The sequence below is a fragment of the Perca flavescens genome, chromosome 8 (assembly GCF_004354835.1).
Source record: "Perca flavescens isolate YP-PL-M2 chromosome 8, PFLA_1.0, whole genome shotgun sequence".
In the NCBI taxonomy this organism is placed as follows: Eukaryota; Metazoa; Chordata; class Actinopteri; order Perciformes; family Percidae; genus Perca; species Perca flavescens.
The window spans coordinates 39,018,192-39,040,167 of NC_041338.1; the positions used below are offsets into that span (position 1 = coordinate 39,018,192).

The following is a 21,976-nucleotide window of genomic DNA, read 5'->3' on the forward strand; positions in this document are numbered from 1 at the left end:
TTTACATCCCCTCATCATCTTCTTCTTCTTCTTCTTCAGGCTCTGCTCTGTTTACATCCCCTCATCTTCTTCTTCTTCAGGCTCTGCTTGGTTCACATCCCCTCATCTTCTTCTTCTTCTGTTTCTTCCTCAGGCTCTGCAGTGTTTCCAGGAAGCAGCGACCGAGGTGGAGAAGGAGGACTTCCTGTTGAGACTGACAGGCAGCGAGGACGAAGACGCTGCCTCCACGCCCAGATTACAGTACTACAACAAGGTATTACAGTACTACAACAAGGTATTACAGAACTACAACAAGGTATTACAGTACTACAACGATGGTTCGTGCATTGTCGTAGACAAATGCAGCCTCTTTTCTGGAAGTCCTTGCGTGTCCATGCGACCGACACAAGTCCCCAGCGGTCCGCTGTGTGTAGTCTAGTCTATATATGAGCCCATCTCCACCACTGTGTGTAGTCTAGTCTATATATGAGCCCATCTCCACCACTGTGTGTAGTCTAGTCTATATATGAGCCCATCTCTACCACTGTGTGTAGTCTAGTCTATATATGAGCCCATCTCCACCACTGTGTGTAGTCTAGTCTATATATTAGCCCATCTCCACCACTGTGTGTAGCCTAGTATATATGAGCCCATCTCCACCACTGTGTGTAGTCTAGTCTATATATGAGCCCATCTCCACCTCTGTGTGTAGTCTAGTCTATATATGAGCCCATCTCCACCACTGTGTGTAGTCTAGTCTATATATGAGCCCATCTCCACCACTGTGTGTAGCCTAGTCTATATATGAGCCCATCTCCACCACTGTGTGTAGTCTAGTCTATATATGAGCCCATCTCCACCACTGTGTGTAGTCTAGTCTATGTATGAGCCCATCTCCACCACTGTGTGTAGCCTAGTCTATGTATGAGCCCATCTCCACCACTGTGTGTAGTCTAGTCTATATATGAGCCCATCTCCACCACTGTGTGTAGTCTAGTCTATATATGAGCCCATCTCCACCACTGTGTGTAGTCTAGTCTATATATGAGCCCATCTCCACCACTGTGTGTAGTCTAGTCTATGTATGAGCCCATCTCCACCACTGTGTGTAGTCTAGTCTATGTATGAGTCCATCTCCACCACTGTGTGTAGTCTAGTCTATATATGAGCCCATCTCCACCACTGTGTGTAGTCTAGTCTATGTATGAGTCCATCTCCACCACTGTGTGTAGTCTAGTCTACAGTGGGGGAAATAAGTATTTGACCCCTTGCTGATTTTGCAGGTTTGCCCACTTACAAAGAATGCAAAAATCTACAATTTTAATCATATGTACATTCTAACAGTGAAAGACAGAATCCCAAAGAAAATTCCAGAAAATCACATCATATGAATTTATTAAAATTGATAACCATCTGATGAGGAAAAACAAGTATTTGACCCCCTGGACAAACAGCAAGTATTCTGGCTCCTACAAGCCAGTTAGTCTTTCTTTAAGACACAGCCCCAATCCGAACCAATTATCTACATCAAATATACCTGCCTCACCTCGTTACCTGTATAAAAGACACCTGTCAACACCCAAACAACCAGCATCCAACATCACTACCATGGGCAAGACCAAAGAGCTTTCTACGGACATCAGGGACAAGATTGTTGATCTGCACAAGGCTGGGATGGGCTACAAGAGAATCGGAAAGCAACTTGAGAGAAAAAGATCAACTGTCGGTGCAGTTATCAGGAAATGGAAGAAGCACCACACCACCGCCAACCTCCCTCGGTCTGGGCCTCCACACAAGATCTTGCCTCGTAGGGTGTCACTGATCATGCAAACGGTGAGGAATCATCCCAAAACCACAAGGGGGGAACTGATGAATCAACTGAAGGCAGCTGGGACCACAGTTACAAAAAAGCGGTTGGTAACACACTACGCCCGTCATGGATTGAAATCCTGCAGCGCACGCAAGGTCCCCCTGCTCAAGAAGAAACATGTACAGGCCGCATGAAGTTCGCCATTCACCACCTGGACAACTCAGAAGAGGCCTGGAAGAAGGTGATGTGGTCAGATGAGACCAAAATAGAACTTTTGGCCTCAACTCAACTCGTCGTGTTTGGAGGGCAAAGAACACCGAGTACAACCCAAAGAACACCATCCCCACCGTCAAGCATGGTGGTGGCAACATCATGCTTTGGGGTGCTTTTCAGCCAAGGGGACGGGACAACTCCATCGTATTGAGGGAGGATGGGACGGGGCCATGTATCGTGGAATTCTGGACCGAGATCTCCTTCCCTCAGTGAGAGAGCTGAAGATGGGTCGAGGATGGGTGTTTCAGCACGACAACGACCCTAAGCACACTGCCAAAGCAACAAAAGAGTGGCTGAAGAAGAAGCACATCAAGGTTCTGGAGTGGCCTAGCCAGTCTCCAGACCTGAATCCGATTGAAAATCTTTGGAGGGAGCTTAAAATTTGAGTTGCCAGGCGACAACCTCGGAACCTGAATGATTTGGAGGCTGTCTGCAGGGAGGAGTGGGCCAACATCCCTGCCGAAATGTGCATAAACCTTGTCACCAACTATAAAAACCGTTTGACATCTGTGGTGGCCAATAATGGCTTTTCTACAAAATATTAACATGGTGTTTGTCCAAGGGGTCAAATACTTGTTTTTCCTCATCAGATGGTTATCAATTTTAATAAATTCATATGATGTGATTTTCTGGAATTTTCTTTGGGATTCTGTCTTTCATTGTTAGAATGTACATATGATTACAATTGTAGATTTTTGCATTCTTTGTAAGTGGGCAAACCTGCAAAATCAGCAAGGGGTCAAATACTTATTTCCCCCACTGTATATATGAGCCCATCTCCACCACTGTGTGTAGTCTAGTCTATGTATGAGCCCATCTCCACCACTGTGTGTAGCCTAGTTTATGTATGAGCCCATCTCCACCACTGTGTGTAGTCTAGTCTATATATGAGCCCATCTCCACCTCTGTGTGTAGCCTAGTCTATGTATGAGCCCATCTCCACCACTGTGTGTAGTCTAGTCTATATATGAGCCCATCTCCACCTCTGTGTGTAGCCTAGTCTATATATGAGCCCATCTCCACCACTGTGTGTAGTCTAGTCTATATATTAGCCCATCTCTACCACTGTGTGTAGCCTAGTCTATGTATGAGTCCATCTCCACCACTGTGTGTAGTCTAGTCTATATATTAGCCCATCTCTACCACTGTGTGTAGCCTAGTCTATGTATGAGTCCATCTCCACCACTGTGTGTAGTCTAGTCTATATATTCAATTCAATTTCAATTCAATTTTATTTATAGTATCAAATCATAACAAGAGTTATCTCGAGACACTTTACAGATAGAGTAGGTCTAGACCACACTCTATAATTTACAAAGACCCAACAATTCCAACAATTACAGTAATTCCCTCAAGAGCAAGCAGTGCGACAGTGGCGAGGAAAAACTCCCTCTTGGGAAGAAACCTCGGACAGACCCAGGCTCTTGGTAGGCGGTGTCTGACGGGCCGGTTGGGGGTGTGATGAACAGTGGCGATGATAGTCACGTTAATAATGGAACAGTGACTGGATGTAGCGGGGAGCTGCAGGGTTCAGCAGGAAGCAGCATGACATTGCAGGGCACCGCTGAGCTCGGCAGGGAGTGCAGCAGGACAACGGCGACAGCTGGAACCAGGATCTTGGTGCCAACGTTCTCCAAGGAAATACGCTGGGGGAAAAAACACAAGGACTCCGGGGAGTAAACTCCCCAGAAGCTAGGATTAGTAACAAGCATTTCTGGGACTGGATACACACAAATAGTAATAGTAAAAGTAAATAGTAAATAGAAAATAGAAAGGGAGAGGAGAGAGCAGCTCAGTGTGTCAAAGGAAGGAAGTCCCCCGGCAGTCTAGAACTATAACAGCGTAACTATAACAGCGTAACTAAGAGAGACGGGTCATAAGGAGAGGTAGCTTTTTGGGCTTAGATCTCTCCCCTGCGGATCGGGCTTGGCTGGCCTGTCTCCCTCTACTTTGTTATGTATTATTAATCTAACAATTATGAAGAGAAGCAGGTGGGCCAGTTAGGTGAACACTGCAACTCCTCTCTCCCCAACTATAAGCTTTATCAAATAGAAGAGTTTTAAGTTCATTCTTGAAAGCGATTACAGTGTCTGCCCCCCGAACCCAGATTGGGAGCTGGTTCCATAAGAGAGGAGCCTGGTAGCTGAAGGCTCTGGCTCCCATTCTACTTTTAAAGACTCTAGGTACCACCAGTAACTCTGCATTCTGGGAGCGCAGTGCTCTAGTGGGACAATAGGGTATTAGGAGCTCTTCTAGATATGATGGTGCTAGACCATTTAGAGCTTTGTAGGTCAATAGAAGGATTTTAAACTCAATCCTGGATTCAACAGGAAGCCAGTGCAGAGAAGCTAATACAGGAGAAATATGATCTCTTTTCTTAGTTCTTGTGAGAACACGCGCTGCAGCATTCTGGATCAGCTGGAGAGTCTTAAGGGACTTATTTGAGCAACCTGACAGTAGGGAATTACAATAGTCCAGCCTAGAAGTAACGAATGCATGGACTAGTTTTTCAGCGTCGTTTTGAGACAGGATATTCCTAATTTTAGCAATGTTACGAAGATGAAAAAAGGCTATTCTTGAGGTTTGTTTTAGATTGGCATTAAAGGATATATCCTGATCAAAAATAACTCCTAAATTTCTGACAGTAGTGCTGGGGGCCAGGGCAATACCATCCAGAGTAGCTATATCTTTAGATAATGAAGTTCTGAGGTGTTTAGGTCCCAGCACAATAACTTCAGTTTTGTTAGGGTTTAACATCAGAAAATTATAGGTCATCCAGGATTTTATATCTTTAATGCACGCTTGAAACTTAGCTAGCTGACTGGTTTCGTCTGGTTTGATTGACAAGTATAATTGGGTGTCATCCGCATAACAGTGAAAGTTAATTGAGTGTTTCCTAATAATATTGCCTAGAGGAAGCATATATAAGGAGAATAGAATATATAGAATATATGAGCCCATATCCACCACTGTGTGTAGTCTAGTCTATATATGAGCCCATCTCCACCACTGTGTGTAGTCTAGCGTGCTGTGTTTGTAGGACGGCTGATTTAACCTCCAGTCCTCAGCCATGTAGGGGCATGTGTCACATAGCTCTCTGCTCGGAGCACCATCCAGTAAAAAGCCACGAAGCTAAAAATGCTCTCAAAAGTTAGCTAGCTGAGAGTCACTGTGAAATCTGTCCCTGGGGAAAGTAACGTTGCGCCAAACTGAAAAAGGAACTACGTTTCGTTACCAAATTTTCAGTAGTAACGTGTTACTTTACTTTTTCCCGAAAAAAGTAGTTATGTTACTGTAACGCGTTACTCCCAACACTGATTACAACAAGGTATTACAAAACTACAATAAGGTATTACAGAACTACAACAAGGTGTGTGTGTGTGTGTGTGTGTGTGTGTGTGTGTGTGTGTGTGTGTGTGTGTGTGTGTGTGTGTGTGTGTGTGTGTGTGTGTGTGTGTGTGTGTGTGTGTGTGTGTGTGTGTGTGTGTGTGTAGGTGCTGCGTCTCCTGGAGGATGTGGGTCTCCCTGAACTTGTCATCCAGTTGGCTTCTCTGGCGATCACAGAGGCCGCCGGCGACACCAACAGTCAGGTAACAGCTGCATATAAAGTACTAAAGTACACACCAATAGTCCGGTAACAGCTGCATATAAAGTACTAAAGTACACACCAATAGTCAGGTAACAGCTGCATATAAAGTACTAAAGTACACACCAATAGTCAGGTAACAGCTGCATATAAAGTACTAAAGTACACACCAATAGTCAGGTAACAGCTGCATATAAAGTACTAAAGTACACACCAATAGTCAGGTAACAGCTGCATATAAAGTACTAAAGTACACACCAATAGTCAGGTAACAGCTGCATATAAAGTACTAAAGTACACACCAACAGTCAGGTAACAGCTGCATATAAAGTACTAAAGTACACACCATCAGTCAGGTAACAGCTGCATATAAAGTACTAAAGTACACACCATCAGTCAGGTAACAGCTGCATATAAAGTACTAAAGTACACACCATCAGTCAGGTAACAGCTGCATATAAAGTACTAAAGTACACACCAACAGTCAGGTAACAGCTGCATATAAAGTACTAAAGTACACACCAACAGTCAGGTAATAGCTGCATATAAAGTACTAAAGTACACACCAACAGTCAGGTAACGGCTGCATATAAAGTACTAAAGTACACACCAACAGTCAGGTAACGGCTGCATATAAAGTACTAAAGTACACACCAACAGTCAGGTAACGGCTGCATATAAAGTACTAAAGTACACACCAACAGTCAGGTAACGGCTGCATATAAAGTACTAAAGTACACACCAACAGTCAGGTAACGGCTGCATATAAAGTACTAAAGTACACACCAACAGTCAGGTAACGGCTGCATATAAAGTACTAAAGTACACACCAACAGTCAGGTAACGGCTGCATATAAAGTACTAAAGTACACACCAACAGTCAGGTAATAGCTGCATATAAAGTACTAAAGTACACACCAACAGTCAGGTAACGGCTGCATATAAAGTACTAAAGTACACACCAACAGTCAGGTAACGGCTGCATATAAAGTACTAAAGTACCCTTCACCATACCCCCCCATCATCACATACCCTTCACCATACCCCCACCATACCCCCCCGATCATCACATACCCTTCACCATACCCCCCACCATAACCCCCATCATCACATACCCTTCACCATAACCCCCATCATCACATACCCTTCACCATACCCCCCCATCATCACATACCCTTCACCATACCTCCCCCATCATCACATACCCTTCACCATACCCCCATCATCATCATCACATACCCTTCACCATACCCTCCCCACCATAACCCCCATCATCACATACCCTTCACCATACCCCCCCCATCATCACATACCCTTCACCATACCCTCCCCACCATAACCCCCCATCATCACATACCCTTCACCATACCCCCCATCATCACATACCCTTCACCATACCCCCATCATCACATACCCTTCACCATACCCCCCCATCATCACATACCCTTCACCATACCTCCCCCATCATCACATACCCTTCACCATACCCCCCATCATCACATACCCTTCACCATAACCCCCATCATCACATACCCTTCACCACCCCCCCCATCATCACATACCCTTCACCATACCCCCCATCATCACATACCCTTCACCATAGTGATGGTGCTCATAAGTGTATGAATGCTAAAGTTGACTAAAAATCATTGGCATGGTTTTTATTAACCTTCAGCATTCATACACTTATGTATGTATAAGCACCATTGTATTTAATGTACATTAAAGTGTATTTAATGTTTGTGTTCAGGCGGCTCTGTGGACTCGGATCTTCAAACATCACCTGGACCTAGGACACAACGCTGAAGCTTACGAAGCGCTCACACAGAACCCCGACTGCAGCATGTACGTACAAATTCACAGATTTATAAAATATGAATATAAACTTAGCACAAGAAGTAAGGACGTTTGTGTTTGGTAGATTATTTCTCTGTGGTAACAAAGCTTTTTGGCAATAAATCTTATACCGTTGGAAAGCCTGTTTATGCATTAGTGGGATGAGCAGCAGCGCTGAGTATGTGGGTTGCGCCCATGAACAATTTGCCAAAATTTCTTTGCCACTGCCAAACAGCTTATTTTGCTGCTGCTATTGACACTTGTTTTGAGCTTCTGGTACCCCATGCTCACAGGTGCTGCCAATCAGGTGCCTGACAGCACCTGTGAGCATGGGCCCTACTACTGTAAGTACAGCTACAGTCAGTGTCTGCTCCAGGAATTGGCATGCTGCGTTTGACTGATCTGGATAGGGCCCTTGCGATAGGGCAACTTCAAGCTGGTGTTACGGCATTATTTGGAGTGAGCCCTAGTACCAACGAATATTCTAAATTCGAATAGTTTTAAAAAAACGAATTTCGAAGGTGAAAATGAATATTAGAATTAAAAAAAAAAAAAAAAAAAAAAAAAAAAAAACAGTGGAAAAAACCGCTGGCGGTAGCAGAGTCTGTCTGGCTGTCTGCTTTGCTAGCGCGCCTGAAAGCCGTTACATACTAGACGCAGCCCAGCTGGAGCATACAAATGTGACATCATGAGATCTCCGTGACTATTTATAGCTGCGCTGGTGCTCACGACACTAGCTGCAGTCTTCTCCTGAACAGCGGTGGCGCTAATGAGCAAAGGCTACAGACGCTGCCCTTTCTACGGATTAGAAGAAGAAGAAAAAGGTAAACAACGGCAGAACTGGCAGCAGCATTGCCGTCAATGCTGTGATCTGATTGGATGACCTACTTCGTCGGATCGAGCCTTTCATTCACCATAAAGAACTCATCTTAACCCGGTAAGTTTACCAGAGAGACCTGCAGTTACTCTGAGAGTCCTGGCAGCACGTTGTTGGCGAACTCGTTCAGGCTCCTGTTTCCTCTTTGTCGTGCGCCGCTGAAAAAAAAGAACCGTGCACCACCTCGGCTCGGCCGGTTATGACATCATTTTGACGTCACGATGTCGCGCGCCACTTTGGATGCATGCGCAACCAGATGTTCGAATAGTTCGAATATTCTGTATTATTTTAGAGGGAATATTCGAACGTCAGTTTTGAGCAATTTTGACATCCCTAGCGTGCACTGGAGCCTGAACATGCGGAGGAACGTTATGTTCAGTGATGAGTCCAGATTCTGCCTACGGCAGTTGGATCATAGAGTCAAAGTGTGGAGAAGACGCGTAGAACGCGATGCTGATTGCTGCACCGATAGAGTAACACCTTTTGGTGGAGGCAGTGTGATGGTGTGGGGCGGCATCTCCTTCACTGGAAAAACAAGGCTTGTCATCATTGGAAGCAATCTCCAAAAAGAGATGATATTCTGCAACCAGTGGCCATCCCATATCTCCACAGTCTGGGACCAAACTCTACCCTCCAAGATGACCACGCTCGCCCCCACAGAGCGGGGTTTATCAGAGACTACCTCCAGGATGTGGGAGTGGAGAGGATGGATGGCCTGCCAGCAGTCCTGACCTTAACCCCACTGAACACTTGTGGGATCAGCTTTGGCGTACTGTTCGTGCCAGAGTGACCAACACGACCACGTTGGCTGACTTGCAACAGATGCTGGTTGAAGAATGGGATGCCATCCCACAGCAGTGTGTGACCAGGCTGGTGACCAGCATGAGGAGGAGGAGCCAGGCTGGTGACCAGCATGAGGAGGAGGTGCCAGGCTGGTGACCAGCATGAGGAGGAGGAGCCAGGCTGGTGACCAGCATGAGGAGGAGGTGCCAGGCTGGTGACCAGCATGAGGAGGAGGAGCTAGGCTGGTGACCAGCATGAGGAGGAGGAGCCAGGCTGGTGTGGCTGTGTATGGTTCTTCCACATGCTACTGAGGCTCCTGGTTGTGAAATGAATAAATTGTTAAAATGCCATTATGTCTTGTTTCTTCAAACTTCAATCATCCACCGAACACCAAACAAGTCAATGGCAGAATAAGCTGTTTGGCATTAGCAGAGAAGATTGGGCAAATTTTTCATGGGCGCAACCCACATACTCAGCTCTGTTTCTCATCCCACAAATGCATGTTCATTACAAATGGGGCACCATTTGAAAGGGAACATAATAGGCTTTCCAACGGTATAAGATTTATTGCCAAAAAGCATTGTTACCACAGAGAAATAATCTACCAAACACACATTTCCTTACTTTTTGTGCTAAGTTTAAATAGAACCCTGACTACAACATGTACATATACACAGATATATATTTATACTAATATATGTATCTGTATTTAAAGAAGTGAAAGGGTGTAAAGAGACTTTGGTACCAATAGATAAGTCTTTGTATTATTGTTCAGCTTCTACTAGTTAAAGATGATTAAATATTCATTCACAGTACTAACGCTGATTGTTTCCCAGGCAACTGGATTGTCTCCGTCAGCTGGTGGTGGTTCTATGTGAACGCTCTCAGCTCCAGGATTTAGTCCAGTTCTCCTACGTCAACCTGCATGACCAGGTAATACCCCGGCCCTTTAGTCTAACACTAACCTGTTCTACCAGTTAATACTCTGACCCTTTAGTCTACCAGGTAATACCCTGGCCCTTTAGTCTACCAGGTAATACCCTGTAATAGTACAGTAGTAATAGTACTGTAATAGTATAGTAGATGATGCGCATGCGTCAAGGCTGAGCATATCGGAAGAACGCCAATCTCAGACAAAAATGTGAAAAATACTGGTAACTAAAGATCTTTCTGATTTATGACGGTCAGTCAAGTATAAAGATTGATTTGATCGGGTGAGAGAGCTTTAATATGTCTAAGAAGAAAACAAGGTCGCAAACAAAGTTAAGTGGACTCGGTCTCGCTGAACAGGTGCCTGAGATTGATATGGCAGCAGGAAAGGATATTAACATGCAGGAGCTGTTTGAGCAGATCCGAATCATAATAAGGGAAGAAATCAATGCGGCGGTTGATAAACCTCAACCGCAACTTGATGTCGTTAAAAAAGATATGGCCGAGTGTTCCAACAAAGTTGTTGCTATGGAGGAAACGCTTGACCACATGGAGACCAGGATTACGGCGCTGGAGGTTGCAAACGAAAGTTTACGTAAAGAGAACACAGACTTGAAAGAGAAAGTTGATCGTTTGGAGAATCATAGTCAGAAATATAACCTTCGTATTCTCGGCTTGGTTCGTGATACAGAGAAGGGGAATCCAACAAGGTTTGTGTCCGCTTTGCTTACTGATCTGTTCAAGGATAAAATCCATCACGCACCTGAAGTGGAAAATGCTCACCGTGTTGGACCTGTGGCTAAATCTGGTCAGAGTGCAATGATGCAAGGATGCACAGGTTGGATACAAGAGATGAGATTCTACGTTTAGCCAAGACAGAAAAGCTGTTTGAGATTCGTGGAATGAAGCTGCGCATTTTTCCTGACTTCACTGCGGAGACGGCTAAGGCGCATTTCCGTGAGGTGCAGGAGTGAAACACGGGATCATTCATCCAGCTATTTTGATTTTAACTTTTAATGAAGAGACCATTAAGTTTACTGACCATCTAGCTGCAGATACATTCTACAAGACTGTGGTTGAACCAAAGATGCAAAGTACAAATGCACACTGAGGCTCAGGCACAGGTATTGACTTTGTGCATGTAGCCTAGTTATAGACATATTGAAGTCTGATTTCGAAGTTTTAATTACAATGTATATGCTCTCAGTTTCTCGGTTTAAATTATATCCGTGTTTATGGTAATAGTGAGACTGGTTGGCTTGATTTATGACTTATGATTTATGTTTTTATAACTTCAGAAGTTATGTGTATAATAGTAGGTTTTTCTGAGTTGGTGTAACATCTTATTAGTTGTTGACAAATGTTGGCAATATGGGGGTGCATCTGGGTGAATGTGGGTGTATGTGTGTTTTTGTGTTTTTTGTTCATTTGACAGCTCTTTACTATGTTTAATTAGAAGTTACTACTTGTGTAAAAAGAATGATGATAGATAAAATACTCTCAAATAAAGGGTTAAAAATAGCTCATTTGAATATTTGTAGTTTGAGAAATAAGATACAGGATATTACTGGGATTCTGGAAAATAATTTGTATATTTTGGCAATATCTGAAACGCATTTGGATGCAACTATAGAGGACTTCCTTTTGCATGTAAATGGATACCTATTATATAGATGTGACAGAAATATAAATGGAGGAGGAGTCGCTTTTTATGTTCAGGATCAAATACCAGTAAAGACCAGACAAGACCTTGGTTGTATTGGGGTTGAAGCATTGTGGTTGGAAGTGCAGTTGCCACACTTAAAACCTATTCTAGTTGGTTGCTGCTATAGGCCTCCCAAGGCACCAATAGTCTGTTTTAGATCAAATCTGTTACATGTTGGATATAGTCTGTGATTTAGATATGGAGATTTATTTTTTAGGTGACCTAAATATTGATTGGAGATTGAATAATTGCTCATTGAAAAATAAGTTGCAGTCTATAGCCGATACTTTTGTCAATTCAAGCTTCAATTTGTCACAAGTGGTCAAAAAACCAACAAGAATTTTTTATAATGCTGATGGGACAAAAACGGAAACATGTATAGATTTACTTTTTACTAATGCTACAGATTTGTGTTCAAAATCAATTTGTATTTGTGTTGGCTTTAGTGATCATAATTTAATCATAATTAACAGAAAAACCAAAATCATCAAACCAGGTCAGAAGATAATAATTAAACGGATTTTTAAAAACTTCAATGAGGCTAGTTATTGTGCTGATATTAGAAATATCGACTGGTCACAAGTATTAAGGGAAGCAGATCCTGATCTAGCTTTGGAGGTTTTTACAAATTTATTAATGCCAATTGTTGACAAACATGCCCCATTAAGACGAATGACAGTACGAAGTATTGCTTCTCCATGGTTAGATGCTGAACTTAAAGAATATGAGGAAAAGAGATAAATTAAAGTTAAGGCAAGCTTATCAGGAGATAATGGATTATGGAAAAGGTACAAGCAATTAAGAAATTTTGTTACAAAGTTAAACAGAACAAAAAAGAACTATTATGAATATAAATTTGAGGAAGTAAAATCAAACAGGAATAAATTATGGAATACGTTAAATCAATTAACAGGGAGGGGAGATAGATCTGTACCAAAATTTTTAGATGTAGGTGATACTTTTTTGACTAAACCTGCTGATATAGCTAATTATTTAGGAGATTATTTTACAAAGAAAGTTCAGAATTTACAAAAAGAGATGATTTAACAGGAATACCCTGATTTATCTTTGAAGACAATTAAAGATACAATTATGTTTAATAAATCATGTACATTTAAATTTGACAAAGTAAGTCTTAACATAGTAGAAAACATATTAAAGTTAATGAAAGAACTCGATGTTAAGTTATTAAAGGTGGTTGCTGATGTGATTACTATGCCTATATGTTATATTATTAATTTAAGTTTAGAAAAATTTGTTTTTCCTGCTAATTGGAAAAAAGCTAAAATTGTGCCTCTTCCTAAAGACAAAAGGGAACATTTTTCTGGGAAAAATAGCAGACCTATAAGTATTCTGCCAATTTTGAGTAAGATCACGGAGAAAATTGTTTATGATCAAATTAATTTGTATTTCTCTAAAAATGGGTTAAATTCACTTTATCAACATGCTTATAAGAAACTCGACAACGACAGCCTTAGTTCAGATGACTGATGATTGGTTTCATGAAATTGACGATAGAAAATTAGTTGGTATGGTGATGTTAGATCTCAGTGCAGCCTTTGATTTGATTATGATCTATTATTGAAAAAATTAAGTTATGGTTTTTGAAAACTGTGCAATCCAATGGATCTATAGTTATCTTACTAATAGGGAGTTTAATGTACGGTTTAATGGTAGTTATTCTGAGACAAAGGTTCTGCGTTGTGGGGTGCCTCAAGGGAGTTGTCTTGGACCACTGTTATTTTCTATTTTCATTAATGATCTGTTTTTTATTTTGGGGTGTGCCAGTATTGCCCTTTATGCAGATGACTTGACTATTTTTGTGTCTGATCATAACTCTACCAGACTTAATACTGTATTAAATAATGAACTAAAATTAATTGAAAAGTGGAACAGAGAAAATAAGTTAATTATTAATATTGCGAAGAGTAAATGTATGATGTTGGGATCTAATCATCTTTTAAAAGATTCCCCTGCTCTGAACTTGTCAGTTGGTGGTTTGATCATTGGAACAAGTGGCTGAGGCTAAATTGCTCGGCGTGATTGTGGACAGCAGGTTGACATGGAACGCTCAGATAAAATTAATATTGAATAAAATGGGCAGGAGTATGGCTGTAGTTCGCCATTGCAGGAAATGCATACCGATTTGCATACAGAAAATTCTGGTGGAATCAATAGTTTTGTGTCATCTGGACTATTGTTCCATCATCTGGGCTGCAACTACAGAGAATAATTTAAACAGATTACAGATTGCACAAAATAAAGCTTCTCGGCTTGTCTTTAGGGATTAGGGACATGCACAATCCGTTAACATGGCTTCATGTAAGAAGCAGAATTAATTATTCTTTTATTAAATTCTTAAAAAATTTTATTATTACAAAAGTACCAGAAATTATTTATGAAAGATTGACTTTTTTCAGTGACATTCATACTCATTCCACGCGCCAATCAAGTGAAGGGCGTTTCTCATTACCCGTCTGTCGAACAAATCAACTTCAAAGAACATCATGTTCTAGAGCAATGGTGGTATGGAACTTGCTCCCGTTGTTTTTGGTTTCAGAGAGGCACAATGTCAGTTTTTCCAAAAGACTGAGACTGTATTTATTTACTTTGGAGTAACTGTAATTCTGTTTTAATAATGACCTCATAATGAGCTACTGCAATGGAAATGAGAATTTTATTTTATATTATACCTAGAGAGTGGTAATATTTTGTACATGTAAGAGCTTATATATTGTTATATGGTTATGTTTAGTGTATATGTGTTATGTTGTGTTTTAGTTATATGATTTAGAAGATGTTATGTGAACTTCTGTATTTGTCTTCATTGTTGTACAGCTTTGATGTTAATATTTTGGTAAAAATTAAGACCCGAGGAAGAATAGCTGCTGCTTAATGGAGTAGCTAATGGGGATCTAAATAATAAACTAATAAAACCCTGGCCCTTTAGTCTAACCCCAGCCTATTCTACCAGGTAATACCCTGGCCCTTTAGTCTACCAGGTAATACCCTAGCCCTTTAGTCTAACCCCAGCCTGTTCTACCAGGTAATACCCAGACCCTTTAGTCTAACTCCTGTAGATATGAGACGTTGTTTAATGTGCTGTGTCGCCGTCAGGTGGTCGGCATCATCGAGTCTCGGGCCAGAAGTCTGGATCTGCTGAGTCATAATTACTACGAGCTGCTGTACGCCTTCCACATCAACAGACACAACTACAGGAAAGGTACAGACAACTACAGACAGATACAGCTACATCAACCGATACAGACACAACTAGAGCTACAGACACAACTATGGCAGACCTGCCAACTTGTACGCATTTTACTTAGTAGATATGCATTTTGACATCAAAATACGGTGATACGATTTGTCACTTTAAACTACACGAAAATCAGGTGACTGCTTTGAGTTCACTCGTTGACGTGCAGTAGCCGTCTCAGTCTAACTCTTGATGATAGTAAAAGAAGAAGAGTTCGACCAATCACAGCGTCGGGTTCCTTCCTCTAATGTCAAGCGGGGATATCAGCTACTGATAGTAAAACGAAAGCATCAGATGCAAGTGTTATTCCTCCCTCATTCCCGTTTAGTTTGGTTGGTTTCCCCCATATATCTATGGGTTTCCCCAAGGGAGACCGGTGCTTGCAAAGGTAAACGGATTTGATGTAGAAAGGTGAAATGAATTAATTTACGTAGCCTACCTATCAACTTTGGAGAAATATGATTTATTTATATTATTATTAATAAAGACTTGCATTTATAAAGTCTTGGATTTCGTTACAAAGGTCTTATATATGTTTTGCCTTTCCTAGGATTAAGTTCATACCGTAACAAAATTAACTGTTACTAATGTAGGCTAATTAAAAACTGACACGAGCCCGTCGCTAGACGCACCGGGCCGAGACACAAAGTAAACACCCCTCTCTGACCGGTACCGGGGGGGTTAGCGGTTAAACTGAGCGGACGATGTGCGGAATGTGTCGGTGTCTGTCGGACCTTGGCTGGCCGCTTGGCGCCTTCAAAGCTCAAGCTAACAGCTTATTAGCTAGCCAAACACCGAGGGGTAACATCTGCAAATATTGGATCTGTGAGCGCATCAATCTGCTCGGTGTGCGTCTTATAACAAACATCTAACATCTGTTGATCCATGTAGGACTTCACTGTGAGTGGACTGTTTAGAGACCATGTGACCGGCAGCTAACGTTAAAGGTTATCTGCTACTGTAGCAGAGCCACAAGGAAACGCTGAACTGAGCGTTGTGTTTTCAGTGTTCAACACTGCTGCAGGTGTTCATGCACGACTGTTGGTGGTGATTTCCGGAGGTGGAAGACTTACTCAGATTATGTATTGCAGTAAAAGTAGAAAAAACTGTGTTGTAAAGTTACAAATTACTTGTCAGTTACAAGTCTTGCATTCAACATCTTCCCTAAGTAATAGTACAATAGTAGTATCAAAATATACTTAAAGTACCAAAAGTAAAAGTGCTCATTATGCAGTGTAATATATTTTATTTTATTGGATTATATTATGATCCAATTAATTGTATTAAATATGACCGATAATTTAAATAAAATGTTTTATTTAATTCAAGTAGCCTACTTGAACATAATTATTTTCTAGGGTTTAAAATGTATACAGATTTGACATTTAATGGCACATTTATGCCGCGTGTGTGCCGCCATGTTAATGAACCAGAACTTCGACAATAAATCCGTAAGTTGCTACTCAAAAGTTTTTCAAGGTTGGGAGGTCTGCTATGGACCTTTATCACAGCAGACATGTTGACTTGTCATAGTAGGAAAAGCACAGCTGAGATTGATAACCTTAACGGTGGCTCAGTTCCATCAAGTGTCCCAGTAAGATATTTCAGTGAGTCAGCATGCCCAATACCAGGGTCTCTCCTAAGTGGAATGCATCCATCATTAATGGTTTAATACCAGGGTCTCTCCTAAGTGGAATGCATCCATCATTAATGGTTTAATACCAGGACCTCTCCTAAGTGGAATGCATCCATCATTAATGGTTTAATACCAGGACCTCTCCTAAGTGGAATGCAGCCATCAGTAATGGTTTAATACCAGGACTTCTCCTAAGTGGAATGCAGCCATCATTAATGGTTTGAATACACCTGTGCTGTTCCTACTATGACATGTCAACATGTCTGCCTTGAAAAAGGTCTATAGATACAGACACAACTACACACAGACACAGCTACAGGAAGGGTAGGACTACAGACACACAGCTACAGGAAGGGTAGGACTACAGACACACAGCTACAGGAAGGGTAGCGCTACAGACACACAGCTACAGGAAGGGTAGAGCTACAGACGCACAGCTACAGGAAGGGTAGAGCTACAGACACACAGCTACAGGAAGGGTAGGACTACAGACACACAGCTACAGGAAGGGTAGGACTACAGACACACAGCTACAGGAAGGGTAGAGCTTCAGACACAGCTACAGGAAGGGTAGAGCTACAGACGCACAGCTACAGGAAGGGTAGAGCTACAGACGCACAGCTACAGGAAGGGTAGAGCTACAGACACAGCTACAGGAAGGGTAGAGCTACAGACACACAGCTACAGGAAGGGTAGAGCTAAAGACACACAGCTACAAGAAGGGTAGAGCTAAAGACACACATCTACAGGAAGGGTAGCGCTACAGACACACAGCTACAGGAAGGGTAGAGCTAAAGACACACAGCTACAGGAAGGGTAGAGCTACAGACACACAGCTACAGGAAGAGTAGAGCTAAAGACACACAGCTACAGGAAGGGTAGAGCTTCAGACACAGCTACAGGAAGGGTAGAGCTACAGACGCACAGCTACAGGAAGGGTAGAGCTACAGACACACAGCTACAGGAAGGGTAGAGCTTCAGACACAGCTACAGGAAGGGTAGAGCTACAGACACACAGCTACAGGAAGGGTAGAGCTACAGACACACAGCTACAGGAAGGGTAGAGCTACAGACACACAGCTACAGGAAGGGTAGAGCTAAAGACACACAGCTACAGGAAGAGTAGAGCTAAAGACACAGCTACAGGAAGGGTAGAGCTCCAGACACAGTAGAGATACAGACAGTGTGTGTGTGTGTGTGTGTGTGTGTGTGTGTGTGTGTGTGTGTGTGTGTGTGTGTGTGTGTGTGTGTGTGTGTGTGTGTGTGTGTGTGTGTGTGTGTGTGTGTGTGTGAATAACTCTGTGTGTGTGTTCAGCGGGGACCGTGATGTTTGAGTTGGGGATGCGTCTGGGCAGAGAGGTGCGGACTCGTCTGGGTCTCCAGAAACAGGTCAACTGTTACCTGGCTGCTCTCAACTGTCTCCGCCTCATCAGACCTGAATACGCTTGGATCGTCCAGCCAGCTGCTGGAGCCACGGTAACACACACACACACAGATAGATAGAGATACACTCACACAGACAGAGAGAGAGAGATATATATATATATATATATATATATATATATATATATATATATATATATATATATATATATATATATATATATATATATATATATACACACACACACACACACACACACACACACACACACACACAGAGAGAGAGAGAGATTGTGTTCTACCTTCACAGAAAGGTAAGAAAAAGGAATATTAGGCTGTTAAAAATAGCAGTATTTGCATTTTTCTTTACAAACTCAAACTTTTACTGTATGAACTGAAAAATGTCTGAAGGGTTTGCTTTACTTTGAATCACTGCACTAATATTTAGTTGCATAACCATTATTTCTGACAACTGCTTCACATCTGTGTTGCATGGAGTCGACCAACTTGTGGCACCTGTGGACAGGTATTCCAGCCCAGGACCATTGACCTACAGTCCACAGTTCCTCTACATTACTGGGTTTGGCCTCAGAAACAGCCGTTCTCATGTCCCCTATGGGATTGAGGTCTGGGGATTGGGCTGGCCACCCCATAACATCAATCTTGTTCATCTGTAACCAAGACTTTGCTTGCTCTCTTGTGTCTTTCTGGTCACTGCCTTGTTGAAAAATCCATTTCAAAGGCATGTCCTCTTCAGCATAAGGCAACATGACCTCTTCAAGTATTTGGATGTATTGAAACTGATCCATGATCCCTGGTATGCGATAAACAGGCCAAACACCACAGTATGAGAAACATCCCCAGAACATGTTTGCACCACCATGCTTTACTGTCTTCACAGTACTGTGGCTTGAATTCAGTGCATGGGGGTCGTTGGACAAACTGTCTGTGGCCCCTAGACCCAAAAAGAACAATTTTGCTGTCATCCGTCCACAGAAGTCTCCTTTGGCCAGTCAATGTGTCCTTTGGCAAATTTCAACCTATTCAGTACATGTCTTTTTTTTCAGCAATGGGACTTTGCGGGGGCTTCTAGCTGATAGCTTAGCTTCACATAGCCTTCTTCTGATCCTAACAGTACTCACCGGTAACTTTAAGTCTTCTTTGATGTTCCTGGAGCTGATCATTGGTTGAGCCTTTGCCATTTTGTCTATTCTTCCATCCATTCAAATGGTAGTTGACCATTTTTTCCCACGTCTTTCAGGCTTTGGATGCCATTTCAAGGCATTTGAAATCATTTTGGCTGAGCAGCCTATAGTTTTCCACACTTTGTTTTCCCCTCTCCAGTCAACTTTTTAATCAAAGTCCGCTGTTCCTCAGAGCAATGACTGGAACAACCCATTTTGCTGAGTATTTCAGTGTGAAATGCACTATAACAGCATGCACAACAGTAGCTTCCTTCCTTGCTTAAATATGGGCCATAACTGACGCCTGTGTCTTCACAGAATCAATCACCTCACTAATTGAACACAACACTGCTATTATTTTGAGCATACCCCTTTCAGTTACAGATTCAACTACACAGAATGAGCAGCATGCATGTCATGACTGTTGGTCTGTTGGTTTTCTATGACTCTACAACACTTAGTAGTAAATTATTTGCCATGTAGAAAGATCACTTCTACCAAAACATTTGATTTATGTGGTGTTGGACTGCTATTATTCTCAACACAACTGTTTGATTGGAGATAATTCAGAGTGTTTGTGTTTCAGTACGAGCGCCCCGGAGCGTCTCCGAAGAGGAACTCTGATGGAGAATTTTCTTCTGAACCAGGTGACTTCAACAAATAGTGATGACTTGCTGTCTGTGTGCTGATGACTTGCTGTCTGTGTGCTGATGACTCGCTGTCTGTGTGCTGATGACTCGCTGTCTGTGTGCTGATGACTCGCTGTCTGTGTGCTGATGACTCGCTGTCTGTGTGCTGATGACTCGCTGTCTGTGTGCTGATGACTCGCTGTCTGTGTGCTGATGACTCGCTGTCTGTGTGCTGATGACTCGCTGTCTGTGTGCTGATGACTCGCTGTCTGTGTGCTGATGACTCGCTGTCTGTGTGCTGATGTCTTGCTGTCTGTGTGCTGATGACTCGCTGTCTGTGTGCTGATGACTCGCTGTCTGTGTGCTGATGACTCGCTGTCTGTGTGCTGATGACTCGCTGTCTGTGTGCTGATGACTCGCTGTCTGTGTGCTGATGACTTGCTGTCTGTGTGCTGATGACTTGCTGTCTGTGTGCTGATGACTTGCTGTCTGTGTGCTGATGACTTGCTGTCTGTGTGCTGTGTCATCCTGCAGTGAAACGCCAGGTGGACATCCTGGAACTTAAGGACCTGGAGAAGGAGTACATCCTGTCTCGCAGCCGCCTCACGCTCGCCCAGCACCACCCGCCGTCGGCCGCCATCGCCGGTACACGCTGATCATTTACCTTCATCATCAGAAAGCTCTTTATTACAGAGCTGCACCATACGAGGAAAATATGTGGTGACGTTGAATATCTACTAGCTCTAACGTGTGTGTGTGTGTGTGTGTGTGTGTGTGTGTGTGTGTGTGTGTGTGTGTGTGTGTGTGTGTGTGTGTGTGTGTGTGTGTGTGTAGGCAGTGCGTCCCCGGTGGAGATGGTGTCCCTGTTGGTCCAAACTGGGCTTTTTGACTCGGCTCTGTCCGTGTGTCAGACCTTCAACCTGAACCTGACTTCAGTCTTCGAGGGTCTCACCTTCAAGTAAGTTTACCTGCTTCATGACATCATCAGAATAAGAACCGTTCTTCAGATGTAACGGGCCGGCTACGTGTCGGAGTAACGTCTGAGAACCGTTCTTCAGACGTAACTGGCCGGCTACGTGTCGGAGTAACGTCTGAGAACCGTTCTTCAGACGTAACGGGCCGGCTACGTGTCGGAGTAACGTCTGAGAACCGTTCTTCAGACGTAACGGGCGGCTACGTGTCGGAGTAACGTCTGAGAACCGTTCTTCAGACGTAACGGGCCGGCTACGTGTCGGAGTAACGTCTGAGAACCGTTCTTCAGACGTAACTGGCCGGCTACGTGTCGGAGTAACGTCTGAGAACCGTTCTTCAGACGTAACGGGCCGGCTACGTGTCGGAGTAACGCCTGAGAACCGTTCTTCAGACGTAACTGGCGGCTACGTGTCGGAGTAACGTCTGAGAACCGTTCTTCAGATGTAACGGGCGCGGTCGGAGTAACGCCTGAGAAGTTCTTCAGGCGTAACGGGCCGGGTTACGTGTCGGAGTAACGCCTGAGAACCGTTCTTCAGGCGTAACGGGCGGCTACGTGTCGGAGTAACGTCTGAGAACCGTTCTTCAGGCGTAACTGGCGGCTACGTGTCGGAGTAACGTCTGAGAACCGTTCTTCAGACGTAACGGGCCGGCTACGTGTCGGAGTAACGTCTGAGAACCGTTCTTCACGACAGTAGGGTGATGTTACACAGCTCTGTGTCCTCTGATAACAGCTGACAGTAGGTTGATGTTACACAGCTCTGTGTCCTCTGATAACAGCTGACAGTAGGGTGATGTTACACAGCTCTGTGTCCTCTGATAACAGCTGACAGTAGGTTGATGTTACACAGCTCTGTGTCCTCTGATAACAGCTGACAGTAGGTTGATGTTACACAGCTCTGTGTCCTCTGATAACAGCTGACAGTAGGTTGATGTTACACAGCTCTGTGTCCTCTGATAACAGCTGACAGTAGGTTGATGTCTCACAGCTCTGTGTCCTCTGATAACAGCTGACAGTAGGTTGATGTCTCACAGCTCTGTGTCCTCTGATAACAGCTGACAGTAGGTTGATGTCTCACTGCTCTATGTCTGATAACAGCTGACAGTAGGTTGATGGTTCACAGCTCTATGTCCTCT

At 43.1% G+C, this 21,976-nt stretch overlaps 1 protein-coding gene across 1 annotated transcript in view; it reads left to right on the top strand.

The window, feature by feature from the left end:
• The window catches only part of nup160 (nucleoporin 160), a 55,767-nt gene that overhangs the window by 27,258 nt on the left and 6,533 nt on the right, over window positions 1-21,976 (top strand). The window contains exons 21-29 of the mRNA XM_028585178.1: window positions 134-253; window positions 5,557-5,652; window positions 7,399-7,493; window positions 9,981-10,077; window positions 14,897-15,002; window positions 17,990-18,150; window positions 19,828-19,888; window positions 20,405-20,515; window positions 20,705-20,828. Coding sequence (XP_028440979.1) covers window positions 134-253; window positions 5,557-5,652; window positions 7,399-7,493; window positions 9,981-10,077; window positions 14,897-15,002; window positions 17,990-18,150; window positions 19,828-19,888; window positions 20,405-20,515; window positions 20,705-20,828 — 971 coding nt within the window. The remainder of the gene's footprint in view (window positions 1-133; window positions 254-5,556; window positions 5,653-7,398; window positions 7,494-9,980; window positions 10,078-14,896; window positions 15,003-17,989; window positions 18,151-19,827; window positions 19,889-20,404; window positions 20,516-20,704; window positions 20,829-21,976) is intronic.